The sequence below is a fragment of the Parasteatoda tepidariorum genome, chromosome 9 (assembly GCF_043381705.1).
Source record: "Parasteatoda tepidariorum isolate YZ-2023 chromosome 9, CAS_Ptep_4.0, whole genome shotgun sequence".
Classification (NCBI taxonomy): domain Eukaryota; kingdom Metazoa; phylum Arthropoda; class Arachnida; order Araneae; family Theridiidae; genus Parasteatoda; species Parasteatoda tepidariorum.
The window spans coordinates 57,384,740-57,409,475 of NC_092212.1; the positions used below are offsets into that span (position 1 = coordinate 57,384,740).

General features: G+C 27.5%; 1 protein-coding gene across 1 annotated transcript in view; it reads right to left on the minus strand.

Moving 5' to 3' along the window:
- The window catches only part of LOC107442310 (RNA cytidine acetyltransferase l(1)G0020), a 32,509-nt gene extending 9,081 nt beyond the window's left edge, over positions 1-23,428 (minus strand). The window contains exons 1-13 of the mRNA XM_071185826.1: positions 23,167-23,428; positions 22,697-22,788; positions 20,882-21,004; positions 17,900-18,071; positions 16,346-16,522; positions 14,276-14,611; positions 12,960-13,195; positions 8,311-8,420; positions 5,728-5,878; positions 4,950-5,154; positions 4,120-4,221; positions 2,741-2,815; positions 1,278-1,549 (exon numbers count right to left, since the gene is read on the minus strand). Of these exons, the coding sequence (XP_071041927.1) occupies positions 1,278-1,549; positions 2,741-2,815; positions 4,120-4,221; positions 4,950-5,154; positions 5,728-5,878; positions 8,311-8,420; positions 12,960-13,195; positions 14,276-14,611; positions 16,346-16,522; positions 17,900-18,071; positions 20,882-21,004; positions 22,697-22,788; positions 23,167-23,274 (2,159 nt within the window). The 5' untranslated portion in view covers positions 23,275-23,428. The remainder of the gene's footprint in view (positions 1-1,277; positions 1,550-2,740; positions 2,816-4,119; positions 4,222-4,949; positions 5,155-5,727; positions 5,879-8,310; positions 8,421-12,959; positions 13,196-14,275; positions 14,612-16,345; positions 16,523-17,899; positions 18,072-20,881; positions 21,005-22,696; positions 22,789-23,166) is intronic.
- Between the last annotated feature and the right edge of the window lie 1,308 nt (positions 23,429-24,736).

Genomic DNA, 24,736 nt, shown 5'->3' on the forward strand with positions numbered 1-24,736 from the left:
TATATATATATATTGGAGTGCTTAAAATATTGGCTTACCAACGTATTACCAACTTTGACAACAATAAAGCTGAAATGTAAACATAGCTCCACCCATGACACATTACCTATTGCATACACAAAAGTGTAATGAATTCTGGTTTATTATCAGTACCTGCGCACAGTGGTGCTCCGTTTATCTAATTCACCGTGACCAGCCATTTCATTTCTTAAGTGACAATTATTTCTAATATCAAGTATAAATAAATAAATAAAAATTTCTAGAAGTTTTAATATGCAACTAGACAAAATATCATAATCAGAAAATGTTTACTTTATATTTAGCGACTAAAGAATTTAATACATCACAAATTAATACCACTTGTATACCTAGAAATTCTTTCTTTATGTAAGCATTTTTCAAATGTATTTTTAGAATCTTAGTTCTATGATTCCATGACAAATTATAATGCATTCAGGAAGCTGGATTTGGACCTTTCCCCTACATTTTCATCCAATGATTTTCCTCATAAGCAGCTTTCTGTAAATAATATTTACTGAACAGAATTTCAAGATCTACAAATTAAAACACACTTGGGCAATGTGCAAGAAACATGAGTTTAACAATTTTTTACTGCAAATTAACGGTGGTGAGAATACATAAACATATTTTTTTTTTTTTGTGTCTTCATAAATTTTATCTAAAAATACTAAAAAAGTTTGGAGGAAAATTAATATTGACAAAAAAAAAACTAACTAAAATTAATTTTTTGCATGGTAATTTAATTTTAGAATCAAGGTTTTACCTATTAGTTTGTGAAATAGAGTTTCTTCACTTCAGTTTGTTTGAGGGAAAAGAGTCAAATTGGGAATTTTGTTAAAACAGGGTTTAACTGTATTACAAAATCAACTTCTAAGATTAACACATAAATTTTAAACTTATATCTAAAATTCTCAATAAAAATGGTTGTATTTTATGATCACAAAATTCTTAAATTAATTTAGCTAATTTGCATTTTACAAGGCATAGTTGAGTGAAATATTGTTGTTTAAATTTCTTACCATTGCAGAATGGGTGAATTAGAATTAAAATAAGGTAAAAAATCTTAGAAAACATTAGGTTATAAACTTTAAATAGTAGATATTAATATGATTCTATTCCCTTTTTTAACTATATTTAGTAAATATAGCAATAAACATTTTTCTAAAAACATTTTTACCTTAAGTCTTAAAAAATTTACAAATGCATGCATAAAAGTCAAACTTTAGAAGAAAAAAATATTGATTAAACTTGCAAACCTTAACAATTCTTCTGATAAACCATAGCTAACTCCGATATAATCCAGAATATCTGGCTTAATCTGGTTCATTTCATAAAGCAATGGTGGTAAAGACATTCTCGGTTGCAATCGTTCCTTTAACATACTTTCAATTTCTTCATCATCTTCATCTTTTATTGGTAGTGAAGTCATATTATTAAGAGCAGATACAGTGGGTAAATTTTCAGATGTGTTATATTTACCCTCGTAAAATTCTTGCAGCAATTTCAAAGCCAAAGTTCCATATCCTCTCTAAAAAAATTAACTCGTTGAATAAATTACAAAAATTAAAAATTATTTCAACTTTTAATTTGATTCATGTAACAAAAAATAATATCTGAAATCAGTAATTTATTTTTATTAATTATAAGTAATTTATTTTTAAAAAAAATTTAAAACAAAATTTAGTTTATACCACTTTTTATTTTCAAACATAGTATTTTTTATTTAATTTTAATTCTTTTGAAAAAATTTATACTTAATTCTATTAGGCACTCAAATAATAAATAATGAGAAAGAAAAAAAACTAATTATAAATAATATTGATTACTAAAAAGATTTTCTAAATCTTAGTTAACTAAATTATTTCAATTCCAATATAAGAACTCTTCTTTCTGCTTTTAAACTAAAACTATTTTAATAAATAAAAAGTTCAAGAATATACAAAGGGCATTCATGCAAAATGTGTTACATCTATATATATTTTTTAACATATTTTTAACATGATCTTAATATATCATGAAACAAAAATTTTTATTTCATGATGATACATAAAATCAGCCACATGCCATTTTTTACAATCAGATTTCATCAAAATACTACTTTAATAATATTTATTAATAAATTATTGTTATTAAAGAATAAGAAATTTTTCTTCGTATGACAATTTTTAAAATTGTTTATAAAAAAGGCAGGAGTCTGATAAAAGAAATTGCATATTGCAAAAAAAAGGCATTTTTTAATGTTACATTTTATTTTAATACATATTATTTTATTTATATAGATAGTAACACAATTCAAGAATGTTAAATTTTACTAAGAGTATTAAAAAAATTTAGAAGCACTAACGAATGCAAATTCATAGAAAAGTAAAGGATATTTATTTTTGAGTTACAGTAGCTCGAAATAATCTCTATAACAACACTATTATCTCCTCTTTTTCACAAGTCGTGTATCAATGTTTTTACCGGTAATGAGTATATTAAACTTAAATAAAATAAGTAAAGACATATATTATTAATTGTTCAATTTAACTATTTATAAAAGTTATTTTAAGACATCTATTTGAAAAGTTATGAGCTAATGCTTGAATCAATCTTACACACCCAAGATATACAAATCCAACATTATAATGTCTGTTTTAATTCAGATAGCAGGAATTAACATGATAAACTGGCAGCAATGATAAAAATTTTGAAGTGATAGAAGAGCATAAATACCTACGTTTTGATAGTCTGGGTGAGTTGCTATTTTTACAATTCGAGCACCAGAAAGAGCAGGAAAATCTTCCTCAGAATACTACAAAAGAAATTTTATGTAATGAATATTTTTGTAACAGATAAAGATTATATTTTAATTAATATATAGGAACTAAAACCTTGAACATTAAAGAAATTATGTGGGAAAATACAGGCATTAAATTATAAAAAAAGAAATGAAAATGCATGAAATAAAAAAAAAACTGTATTAAAAAGAATTACAAAGACTATTTGGTGTGCATGTGCAGCATTAACAAAAGCTTTTTTTGGTGATTCTACTTCATGGGTTGAAAAGTACCAAATTAAATGCTATATAACAATAATAATTTATAGCAACATATTTTAAGCTTTGAACAAGACAAAAGCTATATCATTAATAAATCAACAGGTCAGAAATAAAGCATTTGAAAATTGTTCAAATCATCTTAGAACAATGGAATGTTAATAATATAATATAAAATTTTAATTAAATAAAAGTATAATATAATTGCAAAAATATAAATATAAGAATATTATAAAATTATAAGAATGTAAAAGAAAAGCTATAAATTGAAATAAATAAAAATTAGATAACAAAGACCACAGAAACCTCCGTTTGATTAACAAAATTTTTCAAGTTAATTAATTAACCATGTCTTAAAAAATTCAAATTGAAAAATCGTAATTGCCAGCACCTAGTCTCAATTTTTATAAATCCATGTATTTTAGGCTTTGTTTTGATTAGTTTTACACATTTTCACATTAAGTTTTACACATTTAAATAATTACGATAAAAAAATTCTTGGAAAGAAAGTTATTTTTCAGCATTCTAAGAAAATTGCAAATTCCAGGAGGAATCTCATGCTTGAAAAAAAAAAAAAAACTAGCAACGTTAAACTTTAAAACAGATAGGCATGTTTCTTTAACTTATAGTGTCTAAAACTGGCCCCAGACAATGTTATGTTACTCAAAAAAGAGTAAAGACAAATCAAATGTTTCACCAAGCAAGTAAACTCTCAGTTTAGTTTAATGTTTGTTGACAAAATAAATAAAATAGAGAGAGACGGACAACAAAACTGCCTTAGGTAATGAAATAAATTTTAAAGTTGTGCACAAAATATAAAACATTAATCATTATTGTTAAGTATTTAAACTTAATTTATAGTTTTTACTATTGTAGAATAATCAAAACATTACTTAACTTTGTTAACTCTGATAATTTAAAAATAAAGAAGCAAATCAAAATTTAAATAAATAAATATTTAAAAAGTAGAATGTATACCATTCTAATAGAAATGAATACAAAAACTCTCTAAAAAAACTGCTTTAAAAATGCCTTTAAAAAATTATATCTAAATCCTTTACCTCTTGAGAAATAGACCAAGGAATTATATCTCCTTCATAACGTTTACCTCGACTAAGCTCCTGCTTCACAATGTTCTCAGATAATTTACCTTCTAAACAAATCTAAAATAATAACGAAAAAAGTTTTAAAACTAAAAATTTTAAAAATTAAAAAAAAAATCACAAATGTTTAAAATGTTTGCAATGTAAATTTTAAACATCAACTATATTATTAACAACATTTATTACTACAGCTGATTTTTTTTATTTGCATAAACTTTTTGCCTTTTTTTCCCCTTGTATGAACACACACTTAATAAAAAGTTACTAAAATCTTATTTCGTAAAAAAGAAACAAATATTTATAATCAATACTGTTTTAAAAAATAAATAAAATATCTATAATACATTTTAAAACTGTCAAAAATAAAGTATTTAAAAAAATAAAAACCAGCCCAGAAGTTGCATGATTACAGTATGAAGAATAATACATTTGCATACAATTAATTTTCTTTGTTATAGAATATGTGACATATTTGCATTTGTAATTTTTTGTAATAAAAATTACAATATTCCATCAAATTATTATAAAACATGCTCATTTAAGCTATTTTTATTAATATGATAAAGCTAAAATCCAATGCTAACTAAACGCGAGCATGAAGAAATTTTCTAATATTAATATTTTTTCATATTGTCTATAAATAACTTCACTAGACCGCATAAATTAGTGGCTTTAGAATCTATGACAAGATTGAATATTGCTTTCAACATTCAATATGGCAACAGCTTCCAGAATAATAATTGTATTAAGAAAAATTACTGTAAAGATAACACAGGAAAAATACAAACCTGTAACACGCAAATTATTTCAGGTAAGGTTTTAGATGAAGGACTACACAAGCAAAATAAGTGATGAGCAGGTGCATCAGACATAATTAACAAGTCATTTGGTGAATTTTGGTAATGAGATGCAACTAAAATAGCAATAAGACGTCGGAGGAAGCGTTCGGCATATTTATTACAGCTAAACAATGTATCTCGATTTATGTAATACTTATATATTATTAAGGAAATATATGAACATTATCTAATTGTTTAATTTAACAGTTAAAAATAATCCAGCAACATTTATGATTATAAAAACAAAAATTTTAATGACAGATTTTCTTGAAATGGAGAACTTCCAATCTATTTTTAAAATGATTGCAATTATAAAAATTAAATTACAGGTTTTCATGAAATAATGTGTTACACAAAGCGTAATATATTAATCACATTCTAAAATATCAAAGAAATGTTTCACAACATGAAAAATATTGTGAAGAAAAATTGGAATTAAAAATAAAAAAAAAAATTTAAAATTTGAATCGGCAACCTAATAAAGATTTTTTTACATATATTAATGATACATAAAAAAGAAGAAAAAGAAATAATAACTGATATAATGATATCCACTAAACAATAAGCAAATACAACACTAAAATGTACTAAAACAGTGTACAAAAAAGTGTACTAAAACAGTGTATCAAAAAAATTTACTAAGAAACACTTTTAGACAAGTAAACTAACTACCATTTTAACAAGAACTACCAGTACAATTTAAAAAAGAAAATGTTTAAAAGGATATAATTTGCAATCATTAAGTGAAGGAAATTTAGGCAATGCTACAGGTGGAATTATAACATCAAGACACAATAAATGATTTAGCCAATTTTCTACTTGATCTCTTGGTCCATACCGAATTGATTCATCAAGTGTCAGTTCATGTAAAATACGTCCTAAAAGTAATAAATGAATACAAGTGTTTACTTTAATATTTACAAAAATACATTCAAATTTCAATACTATTTTTACAAGTACTTAAAGTCTTTAATGAACATAAATTAAAGTGAAATTTGAATCACTCACCTGTAAATTGTCAATAAAGTCAAATAAATAATATATAAGTCATTACAGCATTTCTTTTTAAGAATTATTATAATACAAATTACAGTATAAACAGAAAATTCTAGTATCAATAAAAATAATTATTTGAAAAACTCTTGAAAGATTTTGAAAATTTATTAAATAAACATTTTTATAAAACTAATGATACAAACAAAAGGTCCTCTACACCAGTGGTTCCTATATGTTGTTCCACAGAATTTTAGGATTCTGTGAAAGGGTCAAAAGGGTTCCGAGGCTCAGGATTTTTTTTTTTTTAACTAGTCATAATTTTCTAAGCCTATAATTAAATCTTTTAAATTTTAAATTAATAATCCATTAATTATTCAATATTTCTATGTTAATGAAATCATTTAATTGAAATGCTTTTAACAAAAGAAATTTCAAAACAGTGCCTTTTCTAAAAACAATTATAATGAATGAATTATGAAAAGATTATGCATTTGTGAAAAATTCCATTAGTATTTTGCATCAAATAAAAAGAACTAATCTCAATAAAAAAGTATGTCTTTCAAATAACCATTTTCAACATTCATTTTCTTTTCTTGTTTTTATTTTAATGCAAACCATATTTCAGCGCATTCTTTTTCAGTTTATGCAGGCACTAAACTCAAATTAAGAATTAAACTAGATGTCACTCCAGTGAATTCAACAGTCTGACTTAAAATAGAATTTTAAGACTCATATTGGTAAAATGATATGATGAAAAAATTCCAGTCCTTATTAATTCAATAATTATTTTCAAAATAATTATTAAAATTTGGATCATTAAATATATTCAAAATAATAAGTCTTTCGTTAATTATATTCACAATTGCTGATGAAGTTTATTGATTAAGTCTAGGGGTTCAGCCATAAGAAGGTTAATCATCTAGACTTCCGCAGCATAAATAAATTGGGAATGCTGCTCTACACTTACCTTATAATTGAAGTATAAAATTACAATGCTATGAATTAAAATTATAAACGATATGCATTAGCTAAATAGATTGATTTGAGTCCATTCCTCGTGATAATCTCAAATAACAACTGATGGTATTAGCTAAAACAATTCAATAGTAAATGTTATCTACAGAACCAAGTCCCATATCCGGACGTCTGTTAGTTGGAAGGGTCTTTTCCAGACACTTTTTAACAGTCAAAACTCTTGACTTTTCAAAAAAAAAAAATTGCACTTGTAATTTTTAAAAAGCATGCAAGACTGAGAATCCTCTACTTTTATGCTTTTTACCAGATTTCCAATTTTTTTTTGCATTTTAATCCAATTTCTGCTATATGTTGGAGAAAAGAAATTGAATAACACGAAAATGAAATTTGGCAATTAACAACAGCTTGAAAAGGATTGAAAAGGATCGTGTATTTTTTCTCATGTCATGTCATGTAAAAAAGCAATATTACCACCAAGAATCAGACACTCAATTTCAAAGTGCAAAAATTTTACATTCTGAAATATTCCGGATTTTGGATGAAATCGTCACAATTAAAGCAGGTGATAAAGTGATAAATCAAAAGTACAATTCGAATTCACATATAGTAATATAATGTATTAAAAATGAAATCAAAAGTTTAAAAACTATGTGGTAATCCCAAACTATTGAAAATGCGATTGACGAAACCAAGCGGACAATAAAATCAGTACAAATTGAGTGCATCAAAAAGTAATTCTTCAACTGCGCAATTTGAAATGTAATGTGTATCAATATCTAACAAAAATTCAATCGTAAACCCACATGCGATTGCTGGTGAATCATCAATAATTGAAAGCGAAATCCACCATTTAAAGTTTGCTGAACTAAATAAAATCGTATTTAAAAATAGATTTTAAAAACCAAGTGAAAATCCGTTTTAATAATTAACGAAAAAGTGATCAGCAAAACCATAGGGATTAAATGTGGAATCTTCTCTAAACTAAAAATGATTATTAACTGAAATGCGTGATTCGGAATTCACGGTACATTATAATGTACCGTGAATTCCGAATCACGATATCTTAATACACCATTATAATGGTGTATTAAGATATCGAAATTATAAAAACCACATGGAAATCTGCAACAAAAACTGCAAAAATAGCGCAATCATCCGAATTTATACGTCATTGATTAAAATTGACTTTATTTATCATTTATTTGTTCTTGAATAAGGATGTTTTGATGTCAGTTTACTTTAAAGACCTATTATCTAGAAATAGCTTGTATTTTCCAGACTTGCTGAAGTCCCAACGATTCCAGATATGAGACATTTCACCGTATTGATTAGAGCATACCTGTTAAGGACTTAGATTGTTGACCACTTGTTAAAGTATTATTGTTTATGGATTCTTTTCGTAACTGAGCAATGAGCTTAAGTGACAATGATCTTCCTGTTCCTTCATAGCTAAAATCAAATCAAAAAATTGTATGTAAATTATCATAAAAATTAATAAATATGCAAAAAAGTGCAAAATGCAAAGACAAAGAATATAGAGGGGAGAAGAAGTTCAGCTCTTCGAATATGTAACTAACGGGGGATACTAGACCAGAAAAACAACTTACAGGGTGAACAACATACTCAGATTTAGAAGAGCATCATACATATTAAAATCCAGTGCATGCGCATTAGAAGTAAAGCGACAGTCAGGAGATACGTTACTAGTGAGCCGGTCGTTAAACAACTCTACATGTATCAGGGGTGATTGTCACATGAAGTAAAAAACCCTGAAAACTTTATATGCAAAAACTCAATCAATTTACACATAAGTGAAATACATACAGTTTTAAAGTCATAATTGGAACTGTATGTTAAAATTAATTAATAAAATTTATTAAATAATAATTAGAAATTAAGCTTTCGTTCTCAATGTATTTCTAAATAGTTACATGTTTACAATCCCCTTGACACAACTACATTTCAATTGTAACAAAAATATGCATATAATTTTTAAACATCTATAAAACTGTTTATAAATTTCATTAAATGGATTAATTATATTGCACAATCAAACTGACAGATAATTTAAATTTTAAAATTAATTTAAAGTAAAAATTAAATATTTTATTCAAAATAAAAAACAAAAACATCAAATTTCTAAATTAATATCTATCTCTTAAAGAAAGATAAAAGTTTTGTTTGTTTAGTCTTAGACAAATATTCTTTCTGAGAGTCAAGAGCCAATTTTATTTTTCTGTCTTCTTTTTGAGAATCACAGTGCTTTTTACTTTGAACTGGAGAAGATTTAGCAGTGCAGGAAGGTGGAGAATCCACATGGCTCTCAGATACATGAATAGTAGCATTAGGGACATGAGTAGCATTAGGGACAGTTTTTGCAAGAGACTGCTGGTAATTTGACCAACTGTAGATCAAATTATGAGCAAATTCTCGGTTAATTGGTTCATGTGCAGGATCTTTAGAGCCAAAAACCTCATAAGTACTGGCATTAAGAGAGGAAAGATAATATTTTGTTGTTTGAATAGAGTCTATGGATTCAATATTAAGAGAAGTTCTATTTTCAGACATAATGTCACTCATCAAATTAAAGGTACTCTCAACTGATGGTCCGTGAAAACATGCTAAAAGAGCTTTAATCATCTTTGAAAGAATGGGATATTTTTTTACACTGCCTTCTTTAAGTTCAATCACTTTTGACCAATACTCCATCATAGACTTGCTTTCAAAAAAAGCCAAAGAATCATCAGTCTGATACTGCCTTAGTTCTAAGTCCAGCTTAAGTAGTTCTTGCTTTGAAATAACATTTGGCAAAAATTCTGCCAGCTTCATCAGTGCCAGAAAAGTTGTAGTTTCTCCCCTCAGAACAGGATTGAGAGCAGATAATTTAATTAACAAATGATTGCTCAACGGTAACTTCTTCTGCATATAAGATGCGCAATTAGAGTAACTTTTTTTCAACACCTTTAAGAAGTCCTGAATAGTGGAATCTGTTTTCTTACTGGTATCTGCAGCATTCATTCCAGAGAAAATGAGTCTGTATTAATAGTATAATGTATAACAAATAATTTTTAGAATCTGTGGGGTTGATTTTTAAGACATCCTGATAACATTTAATGTTGCACAAAAACTCATGCTTTAAAAAAAAAGCAAAGAACTGCTTAGTCAGATTAAACATTTGAACATGTAGTTCATGTAAAAGGCATTCATTTGATTGAAATAATTTAACATATTTGTTAAAATAGGGCAAACCAGCTTGATAAATACCAATTTGTAATAATGTCTTTCTCTGCTCAACAAAAAGTCTTTGAATAATTCTTTTTTTCCTATTTCTTCCATCATCAGTGAGATGCTTCTTTTCCAGTTGTCCTTGAATATTTTGAATACTTTTAATTCCTTCATTAGAAAGTTGTCTTTTAGAAAAAACTTCCTTAATATAATTTTCATAAAATTTTTTGTCCAATCCAACCCACGAAAAATAAAATATTAAAAGAGCATCCCATAAATATTGTAGACGTTCAAGCACTTGAAGCATATAGAGCCATCTGTGGTCAGGTCTATTTAAGGGTTTCAGTAATTTCATCTGAAGAACTGAACACACTTGGAAAAATAATTCCCTTTTATCAGCACTCTTAAGATCAAAATATATGCTGTCACATAAAATTTCCAAATGCTTCAAAAATGGCCCTGTAAATTGTTTTGAGCAATTGTTTGCAATATGGCATGTTTCTCCATCTATGTCCAACAAATGTGGAACATTGATGGATCTAATTTTAGTTTCAACACCATTATTTCCCCCCGCATTGTATTGCAGGAATCCATTAATACACTTATTGAATTTGAAAATGGCACTCCATTTTCCCTGAAAATTGAAACAATAGTATAATAAATGCATTCTGCATTACAAGCAGGCAATTTAATTGAAGCTAAATGTCGCAAAATCATTTTGTGCTGGTCCTCAGCAAAGTATCTAACGAGTACAGCTAAGATACTCTCAGAGGCTCTATTAGTGCTTTCATCAATGTTGAGAGAAAAAAAAGAATTCTTTAAAACTTTATACTGATTTTCTTTAATTGTTTTTGCAAGTCCATATTTTAGCTTATATGATGCTGTTGTTCTACTAATGTCTAATGAATTTAAGGCCATGGTATCACGTGGTAACGTTTTAGTTAACTCCACAATTTGTGGAGCTAAAGAAAAAGGAGTTGAATGTTCAGCCAAAAATAATAGAACAAGTGCTTCAGCCCTAGATTTTCGAGTGACCAACTCGACAGTACGTGATTCATCAGTATGAGTTAGATTTTCTGATCCAGGATAAATTGAATTTAAAATCTGGGAATTTTTAACAGACTGACTACATTTCTTATGCACAACTATTCCAGAATGATTCATCAAGGATTTAAACCCTTCATTGTGATATTTGATTGATGTATTGCACGCAATACAGAAACATGTACCTGATGTATCAATCTTACGGCACCACACGTTGATTTCTTCTTCCAAGATGTCTTTTTTAATTAACCATTCAAAACGAAACTTATTCTTGCAGTCTTTTTCTAGATCGCTAATGTCATCTTTTTCTGTTAAGAACTTCAAGCTTACATAAAAAATGCGATAAACGAAATTACTTTAAAAATGCATGCCGAATATTCAACACAAAACGTGCACGAGGAAAATCTTTCGGCAGTGAAAATTCTAACACGTGCTGACAAGTAGTGCAGCGCGCAACTAAAATCTACAACCCTACACCTAAAGCCTCTGCTTTTAATTAATTCCAATAAATTCGCCAAGCAGTAAAGATTTTCTTTTCCCAATCCTTAACCGCAACAGCGTCACGCATTCTCCTTTCCCCCAATCCACCCTCGCAACAGCGTCATGCCTTTCCCAACACAAGCAAAAGGAGAAGAAACAAATTCTTCCCTCTCTCACATTCCTCACCCCCTTCCCCCACCTTCCACTACTGCTCCTAGCCTCGGACCAGCGTAGTACGAATCCTTGCCTGAGGGTTGCTACAAAAGAGCGTTTATCGCTATTTTGCGAACTTTCTATTCAATTTGTGATTTTTTGACGAAACTGAAAGGTAAAGCTCCCGATTTTATACCCGTAACGATAACAGGAAAAACCCGGAATCCCGGGGTACCCCCGGACCACAATCACCCCTGATGTATGGTTGGGTATGCAGCCTCCCACCATTTTATTCTTTTTCTATATCAAAATGTGTTTGCAGATTTAATCAACATGGACGATATAAATGTATTCTCAAAGGAATATCTTTATTAACAGTTCAGTACCCTTTATCAGTAGTGTAAAAAATGCAGAACAAACCAATAATAAATAAAAAGAGAAAACTTTTCTTCTTCTCCCCAATCCTAGTAGTGGTTGGGAGGAGGGAAGGTGAAAACCGGGTTCAAAAATTTCTGCTGATGTGCTCCTAAAACTTGTTGTTTTTTCCCCTTATATATCGGTACCACACCAAACCTTAGGAAATTGGTGTACACAGAAGCTAGCCTTCTTTCTCTATATTCTTTGACTTGGATATTCTATCTCAAGTACTGATTACAAATTAATTTTCCTATTAAATATTAACTTGTTTAAGCACCAGGCAGAAAACAAAATTATGTTCTGTAGATACAGCTAGACATAACATATTTGTAAATCCTTTCCCCTGTAAATTTGTATTTCCTTCTTCCATTAACCTAACACAACGATATTATAAACATTTGGTATTCAGGACTGGGGCCGAAATTTTATGTTGTAACATTTTGAAAAACAAATCTTCTTTAAAATGCAATGATAAAATTATGTTTTGCCAACTATAATATAGAAAATAATTTTATGTTCTCTTGAAACATAAAAACTTTTATGTTATATCATTTAGAAAAACAAATCTTTTTTAAAATACAATAAAAAAAATTATGCTTTGAAAGCTATAATTTAGAAAATAATTTTTGCAAAAACTATATTGCTATGAATCATTTTAACATTAATTACCCATTAACAGTTGATGCTAAGAATATCAAATATGGCCCCATCAAAGCTTTAATGAAAGGAAGTGGTATGGCAGCTGCTTCATCAATCACAAGAAGTTCAACCAGTCCCAATTTAGCCTCGGAAGATGGTTGCACATATTTAACAGTTTGTCTATGTTTTCGCATCACATTCACTTGAACAATAGCTTTGTTGAATTCAGGATTCATAGATCTTACTTCCTCATAATCAGTTGTTTTCTAAATAAACACATTATAGTAGAATTAGTGTAGGAAATTTTGTTTCAATTCATAAAAATTTAAAATTATGTAAAGACATGCCTCCCAACAGTTACAGATTTTTAGTAGTTTCAGAATATATTTATTTTCTGATAACAAAGTTGATTTATTAATATTTTTAATGAATTAGAATTGAAAAAAATTTTGTTCTCACCAATATGTATAATATATATTAAAGATCAAATAGATACATGGTCATGTTGCTAAGTTAGGGTAAAAGTTTTACAACATTTGTTTTAAAAAGTTCTGTTTTAGTTCACTACCACTGGAAAAAATACTTGCAAGAACTACAAATTTTTAAGACTATTTAAAGAGAATAATAGAACCTTCTTTCGGAAATTTAAAAAAAAATTAAATTACCCTGATAATGTAATTAAAAAGGCTTGTCATGATTTTAAACATATGTTTTGCTATATTGGAAATATTGGAAAACAAATGACTACATTATTTTAGTTGCAAACTATTAAATTTAAATAGAAGAAATTCTAAATATATATATATATATAGTAAAAGAATATTTTTAAATTCTGATTTACTTTTTCGTTTAAGTTCTTTGCTTTCCTCTATCTTTTTTACTACCTCTTTACTTTCCTCTTAACTATTGCAAAACATTTAAAATTATTTTTGGTTTTTAAAAATTATTTTTATAGCTAGTGACAATTTTAAAAAAAAGAAGTAATTTCTTAAAACTAACAATAAAAATGCATTTATTAATAAAATTAATTTCATTTCAAGAGACTACAAGTTTGAAAACAGAGTGTATTTAATTATTTTAATTACTGTTTCCTAATTTAAAAGAAAATAGAAAGGTGTAAGCTTTGGTGAATTCCTTACTTTTTCTTAATATCTATTCTTTATTTATTTAAAATATAATATTTTAATAACTTTGTTGGTTTAATAACTGAAGAATTTAATATTTCATTTCACCAAATACTTCACATGAGTGGCTGAATAATATTAACTAAATATTTAGAACATCCTGATATTTTACTAATAAAATTAGCTGTTAAATAAAAAAAAGTTTTAAAATATTAATAATACCTCATAGCCAAGAGCATTTAATCCATCCAATAAAAATTTGAAAAACGTTTTCAAATTTTCTGGATGAGGAGACGCAACAGAAATATTGGTATACTTAAATGCTATAGCTGCAGCTACAGCAAGACCCAGAGCAGCGGATTTTCCTCGTCCACGAGCAGCTGTTAAAGTAACAGTACTACGAAGTGTCATTTCAGTTAAGGAATCGACAAACTTTGTCACAGCTTTAGCCTGGTCAAGAGTTTTGCACATTTTAATCAGAACATCTGCAGGCTGAGAACTATCTAATGATGATTTTAATAGTTGAAGTTCTCGCTCTTCTGGAGTCTGAGGCTCATCCTGTAACATAAAAGATTATTAAAAATGCAATTAATTAAATGTTTTAAATACTCAATATTTATTTTAAAGTTTTTCTGAGAAAAGTTTATAATTGCAAATAAAAATATAAATTCAAAGTTAAAGTTTAATCATTTCATACCTTTTAATGATTAATAGGGGGATAACAAATTTTCTGGGATACAGAGGGATAACAAATCAGTTCCTGTTTATAATGTTTATTTCAATGCTTTAAAAACTCAATATTCAATGATAATTTATGTATAAAATATCAATCATTATAAATAAAAATATTAATTCAAAATTTATGTTTAATAATTTAATATCTTATAATGTTTCATTTGGTACATACCCTTTAAGGATAACAAATCCTCTGGGATATAGAGGGATAACAAATCAGTTTCTAATGAAATATGTTATCAATTCAATGCTTTAAAAACTCAATATTTAATGAAAATTTTTATGTAAAAAATCATACATCATAAATAAAAAAAATATTAATTTGAAGTTTATGTTTAATCATTCAACATCTTATAATGTTTTATTTGGTGTCCCTCCGGGATAGCGAATCAACTGGGATATAGAAAGATAGCAAATCAGTTCCTGTATTCAATGCTTTATAAACTCAATATTTAATGACAATTTATGCATAAAAAATCAATCATTATAAATAAAAATATTAATACAAAGTTAATGTTTTATCATTCAACATCTTAATATGTTAGAATATTCTAAACTCTTAAATAGCTTTTCAGGGTGGACACAAACTCTCAAGAAATAAATTCCCTAACTTTTAACTTTATCAGACTGATTTAGTGAATTTTTTTGATTTTCGTAACCGGTGGCATAAATTTTATTATTAATTTTTAAGTTGCACTTTCTTCCTATACATGAAATTTATTACAAAATACTTATACTTGCTATAAAATTTAAAAATAAACAATTTTAAAAAAATAGAAGGCCATATTTTTGGGGGAAAGTATCAGATTATTTAGATACCTAAAACTCAAATTTCTTTTCTCTGGCTTTTTTGGGTATTTTAATAAATTCTTTGATATTTAGAAATCAATAAAATTCCTTGCTTTGTGTCCATCCTGGTTTTATAACAGATTTCATGATACTTTAAAATGCGCCAGTAATATCTGACTGTAATTAAAACTAGATTTTCTTAACAAATGTTATAATCAAATATTTTTAAATAAAATACTTTAAATAATACAAGAAAACATTGCTTAAAATTTGCAACAACAACAAAAAATAATAATAATAATTTTGCCTATTAGTTCATTATTATTAGCAAGCTAAACATAATACACATGCAATAAGTAATTTACAATTCAATCAGTAAAAAAGTAAGGGGGAAAAAAAGCAGAAACATGTAATATTATGTTACATATTTATATGAAAAATAAAAATTCTAATTAAAACTTTTAAAAATCTTTCAAAGCTTGGTTATTGTTATTATTAATAACATATTTCAATACTCGGGTAGAATTCATTAGCATATTTTATCTAATATTGCATGTTATTTTTATCAACATAATAAAATAGTATTAAAAGTTTAGAAAAATTTTAAAATAATACTATTGTTGTTACTGTTAATAGAATTATAATAAATGGAAGTTTGTGATAATAGAAAATATTTATTAATTTAATTGATATCTTTCTTAATATTTCAAAACCAGTCATAAAATGTCAATAATTATGAACAAACAATTTATTTCATATCATACTTACTCTTGACTTTGGAGGCAAAGTCTTTATTGATAAAGCATTTGATGATATAGGTAATATATTCAATTTATCATCCAAAACTAGACAGTTTGAACAAGTTGGTAAGGATAATATAAACCTCTCGTTAAATCTGCAAACAACACTTTGGTGAGTCTCAGTCCTATAACGAGCATGGACATCCTTTGAATAAAAGTAAAATTATTAATAAAGAAAGGAAATCTTACAATAATTGCAAACAAATATTATTTGAATGAGACACTATAAAAACAATCTATATTCTAAAAAGTATATAGAACATAAAAAAAGTGAGAAGGAAGAAAAAACTAACAAAATTAGCTACCTTGTCATAGTTTCCATCAAATTTATAAAAAGTTGTTCAAAATTTTTTAAATAATAATAATTTAGTCGTTAGATTACAGGCTTTGATAAATGCTCTTTGCCACATTTCTTAAAGAGAATGAGGGAAACACATACAAATTTATTGTTAATACACTGTTCCCTCGCCACTTCACGCTTCATGTTTTGCGTCTTCAGTGCTTCACGGGTTTTTCCAAAATATTAACCAAAAAATAAAAATGAAAAAATACAACCAAGCGGACAGGAGCGTTGTTTCATGTTGACGCGAGAGAGAGAAGGATTCCTGCATGTGAAACAAAGAGATGAGTTGACTCAGAGTACATATACTACGGGCTCTCATGAAGATGTGTGATTGGTTGATTAATGTTTATTACTGTATAAGGTTTTGCAATTAACCTTATTAATTAGCACTGACACGTTTAAGTAAATACGTATATTGTTGTAATATTTGTCTTATAACTGTAAAGTATAAATACTGTTTACATACTTAAAACATTTGTGTACCCGCATGCATGAAAATACCTAGGGGCAAATCCTACTTCGCGGTTTTTCAGCTTTCGCGGAAGGTTCTGGTCCCCATAAACCGCAAAAAACAAAGGATCACTGTAGTTTTTTCTATGGTGACTGTGTTATAATTAAAGAGCTGAAAGGTTGAAAGCCAAAATGACAATTAAGTGAATTTGACCAATTCAAAATTAGGTTTATACCAGTGGTTGGAACTAATGCAATACAAGTTCCAAAAAATTACTGTAATCACTACTTTTTCTGTACCTTGTAATATCAGTACCATTACTTTTTCAAAAAAAAAGTAGTGCTCTAAGTAGTGTGATGCATAGAAAAAAATATAGCGATTTATTGCGACTACTTTTAATGTTAGGTAAGTAAAGAAACAAGGTTCATACTTTACTAAATTTTGAATCTAATTGCTACAAAAAGGTTGTTACGGTGTGCCTCCATCCACTTGAGATTTGTAAAATTTGATGACTTGGCAAACCCAATTAATCATTTACAGATAAATAAGAATTTCATTCTGATTAAATTTATTAATTTTATCCCTTTAGAAATCTATTTCATATAAATTTAAGTCTTAAATTAAGGCAAAATAAATGATGGGCCACAATAAACATTGGGTCACAGTTTAGTTAAAAAAAAGTTCAATTTAATAAAATACTAAAAGAATTTTTCAAAAATAGCAAATACCATTGCCATTGTATAAAGCTGTTTTAAGGATGTTAAAGATTGTAGCAAAATTAATATCATCCCGCCTCCTTCAACAGTTTCGACGGTGCGTGCTAAGAGATTTGGAGTCAAAGCTTCAAAATCTTGAAGTATAGCCATTCCAAATGTCTGTCCCAAAATAGAACGAGTTTCTCTAAAAAAATTAAAAATAATTTAGTAATTTATTTAGTTTAATAATAAATAGTTCATATTTAAATTTAAAACTGAGACAATTACAAAAGATCATTAAACAGAAGTAAATAAAGGTTCAACATTCAAAAATACAATTGAGAATATCAGATTATCACAGTCTCTTAATGAATCGTCTTATTTTTTATCTTGTTACAGCTTTTGTTGTGGAAATCTTCTAAAAATAAAAGTATGCATGAAGAAAAAAATTCATCATAGTCAACATTAAAAAGATGCTTTGCTTAGCTGCCAAACATAGGGAAATTATTGCTTTAAAAGAGAAACTTCATAATAATAACATAAAAATATAGTTCTACTCCTTCCCAACACCCAGTCATACGACATTTTGGTTATTCGACACATATAAAAAGTTTTCCAAAACATGTTTCATCATTATTAAAATTGTTGTCACCTAATTTCTGTTGTGTTAAGATCCAAAAATTTAGCTGCCAGAAAACAGCAATTAAAGAGAAAACAAAAATGTATCAGTGATATTTTTCATGATATTGTATTGTTATGTATGATCCAAAAATGAAACACAAGTGTATCATTTTAAATTATAGTTACTTATTTTTAGAAAAAAATTTCTCGAATTATAACGTTCATACACTTAAAAAAATTAACTTTAAAATGAATCGAATAATTTAAAATTTTCCCACACACTCATGGTCCTTATAGTGTCAGATAAGTAGGGTTTTACTGTAATAATAAGCAAAATAAAATAAAAAATGCTTATAGATTTAACTTAATATTGATAGATAAAACAAAATAACTAAAATAAAACAAGAAAAACTATGTACAATCTAGTGCAACTTCTGGAATAATATATAAGTGTTCACTACAGTATCATAAATTGATAAAAACAAAAATTTTACTTAGATTTGGTCTGGTAAGCTAATTTAAATATGTAGACAGTCTTAAAAAAAAGTATTTCACTAAAATTATATTAAAACTCAAGCTGATTTAACAGAATCTTTTATTAATTATCTGAATCTTCTTATTAAAAATTTAACTTGTATTAGATATTTTTCGGAATACACTTTCTGACCTCCAGAATCCAGGGCGGCATTGTTGCAGAACATTACAGAGTTCTTGCAGAAAGATTTTTTATTTGGGAAAAAATTTTGTTTTCTTATCTGCAGAATTTTTCAAAATATTTTTTTTTTACGGAACTTTTTTCCCCTTTTTTGCAGAATTATATTCAAAAAATGCCTTTCTCACATATCGGATGTGGGAAATCGCTAGTGATTTTTTTTTTAAATAAAAAAATTCCGCAATGATTGACTTTAGCTAGAATTTCAGATTCATGTTGTAAAAACTAATTTCCAGATAGCAAAAATTTAAAACAGGTTAACTATACCAATATTGTTTAGAACAAGAGAATATCGCCAATAATATTAGAATATGTATTCTTTTATATTTAGATTTTTAAAAAAAATCTCATATTTATCATTAAAAAAAATATATATACTATTCTGTTCTAAACATTAAAGCTCCTTTTTTTTCTTCTTTTGTACATAGAAAGCCTTCTGTTACTTTAAATTAGTAACATATATATATTTGCTACTATTAAAAATGTCTCTCAGAAAGTATTAGTACTAGAGAGAATTGTTTCAGAAAGCTCTAAAAAATTCTGTCACAGGGCTCTCTGATATCATCATTATAAAATGATTGCAATAAAAAAGTCCATTAAAGCTTTATGTAAAGCTTTATATTTGAATTTGAATCATCTTACTACGTAAACATCCTCGGCTCACATTCAAACTGTGACAATGCTAAAAAGTTTAGAGAAAGAAAAAAAAATTTCACTTGGCTTCTTTCAATTAAAATAAGACATTTTAATTAAAAGAAAAACAAATTGATAAAATTTTTTATTTATTCTGTAATATGATTTTCAAAAATTATGTCTTATTAAATAATAAAAATTACGTAAAGTATTAGGATAATATTGAAATCTTGACAAGTACAATTTACTTGATTGAGCTTATAGAGAAATTTTTAATATAAAAACTAGGTGTCAATATTTGCTTTAATGATATTTACAAATGGGGACAGCCTACTATTTTAAGCCACAGCTTAATTACACTGCCTTGAGTCTTGACATAACTTTACATATAAATAATAATACTGAGCATTAATATAATACTGGTTGGAAATTTATTATTTCTACTAAATAACAGAACCATTAAGGGGAAGTTATTGAAATATTGTTTGACGAAATCTTGTCCTTGGAAAGTCTTGAAAATGCATACGTAAAAAAATTTAAAACATGTGAGAATTCATGAAATTACAGGCATGAGAGTAGGAAAAGAAAAAAAGCATAAAAATACATAACAACTCAAATAAATAAAACTAGTGCATGAAATTACATTTCAGAAAAAGAAAGCATTTAAATTAGTTACATGCTTATTAATTTTTTTTTATTTTTACTATATGTGTACATTGATCGTCCCACAAACTGTTAAGCTTTTTACAGTAATAATGATTAAAGATAATAAAATAAAAATATAGTAATAAAATAAAATAATGTAGAGGTATTCTTTAAAAAAAAAAAGACATTTAATAAAGCATTTTTCTTAATTATTTCTTATTTTCAAAGTTTAGAAAGTTGGAAATTCTGCCATAAGGCGAGAGAATCTTATGAATGTAAATTAACTCATCAGTCAATTAAAAGTGGGACCCTACCAATGCTTAGAACCATAAAAAGTATTAATCTGCCACTGGATGAATAAGAAATAAGAAATCAAGATTAATAAGAAATCAAGTTAAATTTACCTATAGTAGCAATATCTAATATTAGTTGAAGCTATGAAATATTCAATTGAGTCATTTTCATCGAGGACTTGCTTTCCTTGGCCAGAGAGTGCACTTTTCAATCTTCGTCTTTTTTTCTTATTCCTGGAAGAAATTTCATTTAAAAAGTGTGTACATGCCAACAGAAACTTTTTATTAATTGGAATATTTTTCACAGAGAAATAGTAAAAAAATATCGATAGTAAAATAATGCTTCATAAAAATTTATTTAATATTGTTGATTATATCTAGACATATCTTTAATAATAGACATTAAATAATTATTGACCTTTGCATAGTCAAAACTCAATAGAAATGGTTGAGTCTTCGTCTACTAGGGCTTAGGTCAAGAACCAGTTCCTCATAGTTAAGTTTGAGTACTAGATCGAATTGCACTATTTCTGATTGTGTCATAGTGGTTCTAAGGGAATATTTTCATAATACCTGCACCAAAATGTCTAATGAATATTTTGTTATGTTTTAAGCTTAAGTTCTTTCATTATATGTTCAACGGTTCCTTAGACAGGGGTCAGTCCAGACATTTTGTGAAAGGGCCTGTTTTTATAAAATTGTGAAAAAACTATTCATAATTTGTGAATATAAAATAAGTGTTAAGTCACATTCTTATAACCAGGGTCCTGCTTTTGTAAATTATTGCAAATAGGGTCCTGCTATTGCAAAAATTGCTAAAAACCTTTTCAAGAAGTTTTTAAATTGTAAATAGATACAAAATTCTGCTCAACAATTGCTGCTACTAAATTAGAGATGCAACATACAAATATTTGGTATTTAGCCTATACTGCTCAACACAGAATATTCATTTCGGATGAATAATGGACACAAAATCACTCACATTTTTAATAATTTCAAGTGACATATTTAAAATAACACAACTTAGTAATGTATCATTTTTAATGTGTTACGCATTAAGTAAACTTAAAAAATTCTTAAATTTATAATCTTTTATTTAAAAAATTGCCAGAAATTAATTTTTACTTACATAATATTCAATTAATTAATTTTATGAATAAATATAAATCGATCAATTATTTATTTACAAAAAAAATTATGATTTAACATCAATAAGAATGCACACATGATGTTTGAAAAAGTAGAAATATTTTCTTAGAATACTACATTTGGAATTTAAACTTAGGGAAACTTAGTTTGTCTCAAATAGTCTCCCCCCCCCCTGGGAGGGTTTATTCGATTAACAAAACAGTAATGAAGATAAACAAATTTATGAAGGGTGCGATTAAAAGATAAATTATTTTGTGAAGGGTCTGTTTTAATGAAAAGATATTTTGTGAAGGTCCATTAACAGACTCAAATTTCTTCTAAACAGACCCCTGTTAGACTATTGGTTCCTTTACTACTTATATAAAACATCTGCCTTATATTTAATATTTTTTAAAAAATTTTCATCTTGATCTACCATTGAATCTGAGATCCGAAATGTTTGGTTTATCTCGGTGCAACTAGAAGAGATTCCCGTATCGTGATTTGTGACAGAATAATCGCCTAATCTTGGCAATTTCAAGGCAGCGGCCCACAAGAAATTAATTAAAAACCTCGTAGAAAGGGACCAACTTGAAAGGTATAACTCTTAGCCACCTCCCAGCAAACATCGATATGTTTTTATTTTTAATTTTAAATTTGCAAGTTTAAAATCTATTTGGGGCCTTAGCGATTGTAGTTAGGGCAACAAATCACGATACGGAAACATTCCTAGCAATTAAAGTGGCTGCACAGATTTAACATAAAAAGTTTCAGAAAATAGTGAAAAATATAACTTACGTTGAAAACCCAAGATCACTCTTATAGCACCACAAAACAGTAGGCCTTGCTTTAACTTCAGCTTTAGAAAGCATTTCATGTAAAATTACAACCTAAAATGAATATATGGATGATGAGAAATAATTCTACACTTAAAAGAAAAATATTAACACTAGCTATATTTTCAAAGATAAAAAGTGTCATGAAGTAAAAGAAAGTCCATAAAAAATCTTAGAAAAAAAATTTAAGAATAAATCAAGCAAATAACTAACACAAAATTTCACGAAATAAAAAATCGTTTAACATATTTTCTTTATTTAATTTTTAATAATAGCAACAACATAATTAACGTAATAATATAGATATAATACAGCACATAGATATAATAGTGTTAAAACACTCAAGTTGAAACACTTATGATAAATACAATTATAATTTAAACTTTTAATTAGTTATTTTTAGACATTCAGAAACGTAAGTATAAAACTTACAGAATCTCGAGCTTTTTCACCAACAACTACAAATAAAGATCGATGATGGGTAGAAACACAATTTTCAATCAATATTCGTACTCGATTATCAATTTTTTTTCGAACCATGGTGTTAAAGTTACTTATGACCTTAATTCTTAGTTTAATAAACACAAAAACAACATGTGTTTGAGTTTGTTTTGATTTTTACCGCAATCAATTCTTAAATTGATCATGAATGCATCAATATGGCAAATTATATATCTTTAGTTAGCACTGCTAACGTCAAAACTGGCCACAAGAAATGAACCCAGTGCACCCAACTTTAGTTAAAGTAACATACCAATGTTTCCTGAAACAAACACAGAATAATAAAGGCAAATAAACACAGAAAAATAAGGCAAGTTAGAGCCATTTTTTTTCATACACAGTTTAATTTTATTTAAATAATGAAAACGTTAATAGGATGTCTGAAAAGTTTTAATTCCATTATATTTTATTTCCCATTACAAAACGAATGTCTTTTCGATTAATGTCTTTTCGATAAACGAATGATAACTGCATTTTAATTGCATTATAAATTTATGTACGGCAGTCTAATTTTAAAATTTTAATTTACTTTTCACTTGAAAAGTTCAGATGCAAAATTTGATAAATAGCATACAGTTGTAATTATTTTATTTTCTTCTTTTTTACACATTTATTATTATAATTATGCTGTACGTGAAAAACAACAAATACCGAATTTATTTTCCTGTCAAATTCTTTGAAATTGGTACAGGTAGCGCATATCCGAACTCTCTACCTATGGCAACACTTAGCATTTTTACTCCAGTGGCGTGTAAATAGTCATAGGTGAAGGAAGTACAATAGTTTCTGTTTTGATTTTCAGATGAATTGAAATCTTTTTAAGTTAGAATACTATATATAACTGATAACTACATTGAACATGGTTCTAAAAATAAGCGTTGTGGAAATTTTAGAAGATATTTTTGACAATTAAATACGAAGAATATTATGGAAGGGGAAATATCGTAGTAGATCCCCTTGAAACTGAGTAGAGGAGAAGAGAAAAGGGAGGAGGGTCAAGACATGGAACCGGTATTCTCCCGAAAATAGCGTATTCGAGCGTTGCGATCGTAAATTTTTTGTTTTAGCATTTATATGATTCATCAAATTTGTAACAGTTGACGGTATGGTACTTTTATTTACATCGCTCTAGCGCTGTTGGCGACGGTCTGGGATGACCCGGATACAACATACATGCGTCACATCCTGTTATACAAGGAGGACGTATTCACGCACCATCCACTCATCCGCAGATCGTAATTTTGAATCTGAACCAGAACACGATCAATCTCTGGTACAGTACCCCTAGAGGTTTTGATTTATCATGGGAACTTGGAGAACTTTGTGATCCCGACAGATTTATCATGCACCAGTTACAATTTTGTTCATGGGGTGTCTTCGGCCGGCTGGGACCGAGCGCACGATCTCTCTGTCATGGGCCCAACGCCCTACCACCCAGGCTGTACCGGCCCCTGTAATTGGCCATAGAATGGTTGACTGAATGTAAGCAATGACGAGCATT